The sequence below is a fragment of the Dipodomys ordii genome, unplaced genomic scaffold (assembly GCF_000151885.1).
Source record: "Dipodomys ordii isolate 6190 unplaced genomic scaffold, Dord_2.0 Scaffold2, whole genome shotgun sequence".
Lineage (NCBI taxonomy): Eukaryota > Metazoa > Chordata > Mammalia > Rodentia > Heteromyidae > Dipodomys > Dipodomys ordii.
In genome coordinates, this window is record NW_012267218.1 from 31,276,222 (window position 1) to 31,281,806 (window position 5,585).

General features: G+C 49.7%; 1 protein-coding gene across 1 annotated transcript in view; it reads right to left on the reverse strand.

The window, feature by feature from the left end:
* The window catches only part of Mthfd1 (methylenetetrahydrofolate dehydrogenase (NADP+ dependent) 1, methenyltetrahydrofolate cyclohydrolase, formyltetrahydrofolate synthetase), a 92,035-nt gene extending 89,364 nt beyond the window's left edge, over nucleotides 1–2,671 (reverse strand). Inside the window, exon 1 of the mRNA XM_013015175.1 lies at nucleotides 2,517–2,671. Within this exon, the coding sequence (XP_012870629.1) occupies nucleotides 2,517–2,557 (41 nt within the window). The 5' untranslated portion in view covers nucleotides 2,558–2,671. The remainder of the gene's footprint in view (nucleotides 1–2,516) is intronic.
* Nucleotides 2,672–5,585: the final 2,914 nt, after the last annotated feature.

Genomic DNA, 5,585 nt, shown 5'->3' on the forward strand with positions numbered 1-5,585 from the left:
AGAAAACCAGAAGTGGCACAGTGGCTCAAGTGGCAGAGGGCTTGCCTTGAGCTGAAGAGCTCAGGGACAGCGCCCAAGCCCAGACTTCAAGCCCCACGACCAACCAACAACAAAAAGAAATGAACAAGGTAAAAAAGGGGCTAGAAATGTGACAGAGTGACTGCCTAGCAAGTGTGAGACCCTGAGTTTAATTTCCAGTACTGACAAAAATAACATAAACGAAGTCACGAATTAACATCACAGTCTAGTAAGCAACATGTGGAAAAAGACTCACACAAAAGTATATAAAAACATGTCCTACACCACTAGTAGTCAGTCAGTGAAAAAGCAAATGACAACCACTATGCACCCACCTCACATTTCTTTTCTTTTTTTTTGTCGGTCATGGGCCTTGAACTCTGGGCCTGGGCACTGTCCCTCAGCTCTTCAGCTCAAAGCTAGCACTCTGCCACTTCAGCCACAGCTCCACTTCCAGTTTTCTAGAGGTTTATTGGAGATAAGAGTCTCTCAGACTTTACTGCCTGGGCTGGCTTTGAACCGTGATCCTCAGATCTCAGCCTCCTGAGTAGCTAGGATTACAGGCGTGAGCCACTGGTGCCCAGTTCCACCTCACATTTCTTAGGATGGCTATTATCAAAAGGACAAGTGATAACAAACCATTGGACCATGTGACCAATAATCCCATAGAGCCAAAGAAGATATAGGACCACAGGAGACAAAACCACCACTTTGTGAAGATACATGAGCTCCTGTGTTCACTAGTGCATTATTCACAACAGTCAGTAGGGAAACAACCTACCTAAGGAGATAAAGAAAATGTACACATGTACACTATTATTATGTAGCCACAAAAAGGGAGATCCTGCCATAACATAGATTGACAACCTGGAAACGTGAAATTTGCCAGGTACTGAAAAATACTGCACGTATCACACAGATACAGACATTTTACACACACACACACACATATGCACACTCAGTAAACAAAAACACAGGTTGGAAACCAGATCAAATACAAATTATTCAAAGAATACAAAGCACACATATGTAGGATGAACAAGTCTAGAGGCTAATAGACAACATGATACTATATTAGGGATTTTTGTTAAATAATCACTAATTCTTGTAAAAAAAAGTGTTTGAGATGACATATGCATTAAACTAAACTACTTGATTACAGTAACCATTTTACTACCTATATGTATCCCATGTTGCAAGCCTCAAACATAATGAAATTTATTTAAACAAAAGGTGTGGGGGGGGGGGATATGTGACTTAGTGGTAGAGTGCTTGCCTAGCATGCATGGAGCCCTGGGTTCAATTTCTCAATACCACATAAACAGAAAAAGCCAGAAGTGGTGCTGTGGCTTAAGTGGTAGAATGCTAACCTTGAGCAAAAGAAGCTCAGGGACTATGCCCAGGCCTGAGTTCAAGCCCCAGGACTGGCAAAAAAAAAAAAAAAAGGAAGGAAAGAGGGAGGGAAGGAAGGAAGGAAGGAAGGAAGGGAGACATTCTGGTATTGAGTATTGTGATTTTGAATACAAAACCTTGGGGTCCCTGTTCATCAACATGCAAAGATCACCACCATGTAATGCACCCCTTTCCCTCTTTGTTCACCTTCTCTACCTTCCAGAAACAACTAGGCTCCACCGTAGGCTTCACCATCCAGTGACTTTCTAATTTGCTCAAAAACCACTTGGTAGAGCTTATAGGGCTATTATTGCTACCAGGAACAACAGTTACTAAATGACTAGTGCTGCCAAAGATGCTCAGAATCACCTTCAGTAAGGTCACACAGCTTACACCTTTCCCTCATCTTTTCCAATAACCAAAAGGAGTGAGTGTTCTTCCAAGAAGAAAAAGAAGGGGATGCAGCCCAGTGGTTGACCACGTCTAAGTACAAGACATTGGGTTCCAACCCCACCTGTCCCCATTCCTAAAGGGCAAAAGTTGGAGTTAAGGATCAGATCTGCAGGGGGGAAAACAGGTAGCAATCAAATGGAATATAGAATGCTGCCAGGACTCAGGGGCTGAAAATAATAACTTTAGGGTCAGGACAGGGATGGCAACTGGAAGCACGGGACAGAAGAGAAAGGAAAAGTTAAGACTCTGGTATAATGGGAGGAGGGGAAGGGAAAGCTATGGACTGGAAAGAACGTGATGGATCAACCCGGTCAAGTCTTATCACAATCTCCAAATTACAAAGGAAGAGGTTGGAATGGAGCTTTGAGTTCTAACGGTGGCGCTCCTAGCAGCTCCAACTAGGCCATGCATGTCCTGGCTGCTGCATTTGGGCAGGGGGACCAGTCAGACCAGGACTTGTCCCCCCAAATACAGGAGCCAGGTAGCACGCGGGCAAACGGGCCAGGGGCTACTTCTTTGGCCGCGCGCATGTGCAGGTGTCAGAGCCCTCTCCACCCAGCACACCTGGCGTTCTCACAAGCGACCCTTTAGCACTCATCGCGGGGCCCATGACCGCAGCCCAACTCCCGCTAGCAACGGTGACAAGTGCTTACGCAGAGACCACCTTCCCGCTCAGGACTTCCGCCGGCGCCATGGCCCTTATTAGTTTGTTTCCCACGATGAACACCACCAAACCCGAGGCTGCACTCTCTTCACTGTGGCGCGGGACAGCCCAACCCACGTGCTTAGCGAGTGCCCCCGGGAACCCAGCTACTGCGCCTGCGCCTCCTGGACGCAGAGGCGCGCGATCCGGAAGGAGCCAGTCCCACATCTAGTTTAGAGGGGCGGGGTGAGGGCGGTGGAAGCCTGGCGGAAGAAAACCAGCGGTGATTGGTTAACTAGAATGATTGGCTGCTGGAAAGAGTCCATGCGAAACGCGGTTTTGCACGGAGCCGGAACCCACCAAAGAGTGTTGACTGACCCGATTCCGTCCAATCAGAGTGTGGGGAGGGGCGGGGGGGGGGAACCGGTGGGGGCGTGGCCTGGAAGGGGAGGGCCCGCGCGAGCAGTTTCGCGGGCTTGCTTTCGCGGGCTTAGAAAGTAGCTGGAGTTGACTGTTCGGACCTTGGTGGTTCTCTGCCGCCAGCGCCGGTCCTGGCTGCTCCGGAGCGCTTGCGTGACCCCCACGCGGGAAGGGGCTTCAGGCTGACTTCAGATGTGCCTTGAAGCACATCTTCCGACCTTCCCTCACTGACTTACTGCCCTTGGGGTCGGGACCCAGCGGGACTCCCACGCGGAGGGCCATCCGCACCGTGACTGCGGTGCTGGGGCTGCTGAGCACCCCCGCCGCTCCTGGGCTGCACACCGGCCTCTCCCAGCGCCTGCTGCCCAGCCCATGGCGGCGCCCAGCGGCCGCGCTAGGCCCGCGGGGCTCCTCGGAGTCGGTCCTGGGCGGTGGGCCCGGGTTGCCGGGCAGCGGGGATCCGGGCTGGGCTTCCGCGGGGCAGCGCCGACACGTGCATCTCTCAGGTGTCCACGCAAGAGCAGACGAGTTGGCAGTTTGCTCGGGTGACTGACGAGAAAGATGCCGAAGGCGCTGAGTTTGCTTTCTCGGCCCCAGGCTGCTTTTTTTTTTTTTTTTTTTTTTACCGCGTTCAGGTTACAGTGCTTCCTATAGATAGGTTTTGTTGTTGTTTTGCCAGTTCTGGGGCTTGAACTCAAGGCCTGGGCACTGTCCCTGAGCTTATGGGGTACTAAGGGCTTCTTGCATGCTAGGTAAGCACTCTACCACTAAGCCACATTGCCAGCCCCTCCTGTAGATCGTTCCAAGAGTCAGTCCCTTCAAACCGCTTAGGACATGGCCAGATTGCTGGATTCCTTTTTGTCTGCCATTTCTTTTTTCTTTTTTTTTTGTCGGCGGTGGGGCTTGAACTCTGGGCTTGGGCGCTGTCCCTCAGCTCTTCAGCTCAAGGCGAGCGCTCTACCGCTTGAGCCACGGCGCCACTTCTGGTTTTCGAGTGGTTTATTGGAGATAAGAGTCTCACGGTCTTTCCTGTCCAAGCTGGCTTTGAACCTTGATCCTCAGATCTCAGCCTCCTGAGTAGCTAGGATTACTGGCGTGAGCCACCTGCGCCCAGCTCTGTCATTTCTTTTTTTGTTTTGTTTTGTTGTTTTTTAGGTCCGGTCGTGGGGCCTAAACTCTGGGCCTGGGCACTGTCCCTCAGCTCTTCAGCTCAAGGCTAGGGCTCTACCACTTGAGCCACAGCATCACTTCTGGATTTTTTCTTTTTGCCTATGTGGTGCTGAGGAATCGAACCCAGGGCCTCAGGCATGCAAGGCAAGCGCTCTACCACTGAGCCACCTCCCCACCTTCCCTGTCTCTTGTCTGTCATTTCTTAAAGTGACCTAAATCACTCTAAGTGACTGCGTTTGTGCTGGAGATCAAACCCAGGACCTCTGGCATACTTAGTCGGGATCCTATCCAGCTGCTCCTATCTCTTACCTGTAATCCTACCTAGCTACATCTCAGGCAGAGATCTGAATACTGGTACAAAAAAGAAAGCATGGGTTTTATCACTCAGCTACACATCCACGCCTTTGCCGTTCTTGAAGTCTGGACAAGTAATATAAGGATCTCTGAACATTACTCATACTGTGTTGAACAAATGAAACTAAGTAGAAAATTGAAGATCTTTTCTGGAAATTGCAGATAGTAAATCTTTTGTAACACATTACCAGAATATTTTTACTATTTCAGTGATTGTATCTTGAGAAAGATGCCTAAACCCATGGGGACATGGCCTGGAAATAGTTTGCCCAACACAATGGTTGGGGTAGGCCCCAAACCTGTGTACCACTTACCTCTAAATCCCTTGCCTTGGGCTAGGAATGTGGTTTAGTGATAGAGTGCTTGCCTACGTGCATGAAGCCCTGAGTTCAATTCCTCAGCACCACATAAACAGAAAAGGCCAAAAATAGTGCTGTGGCTCAAGTGGTAGAGTGCTTCCCTTGAGCAAAAGAAGTTCAGGGACAGTGCCCAGGCCCTGAATTCAAATCCCAGGACTGGCAAAAAAAAAAAAAAAAATCCCTTGCCTTTGCCATTTCGACATTTGCAGCTGGTACTATCTTAAGATTTGTACACTCATTTGTTGTACCATAGAGAACTATTGCTGCCATCAGCTCATTTTGGTGAGGGGAGGTGAAGGAGCAGGGACCTACATGGGGAGAGACAAAGATGAATTAAAGAAATGCAAGCCGGACAGGTGGGTCACACCTATAATCCTAACTACTCAGGAGGGTGAGATCTGAGGATCCTGGTCCAAAGCCAGCCCAGGCAGGAAAATCTGTAAGACTCTTATCTCTGATTAACCACCAGAAAACCAGAAGTGGCACTTTGGCTCGAGTGGTAAAGCACTGAAGAGCTCAGAAACAGTGCACAGGCCCAGAGTTCAAGTCCCACCACTGAAAAAAAAAAAGAAAAGAAAAAGGGCTTGGAAGGTGGCTCAGTGGTAGAGTGCTTGCCTTGCATGCCAGAGGCCCTGGGTTCGATTCCTCAGCACCACATAAGCAAAAAAGAAAAAAAAAACTGGAAGTGGCGCTGTGGCTGAAGTGGTAGAGCGCTAGCCTTGAGCTGAAGAGCTGAGGGACAGTGCCCAGGCCCAGAGTTCAGGCCCCACGACTGG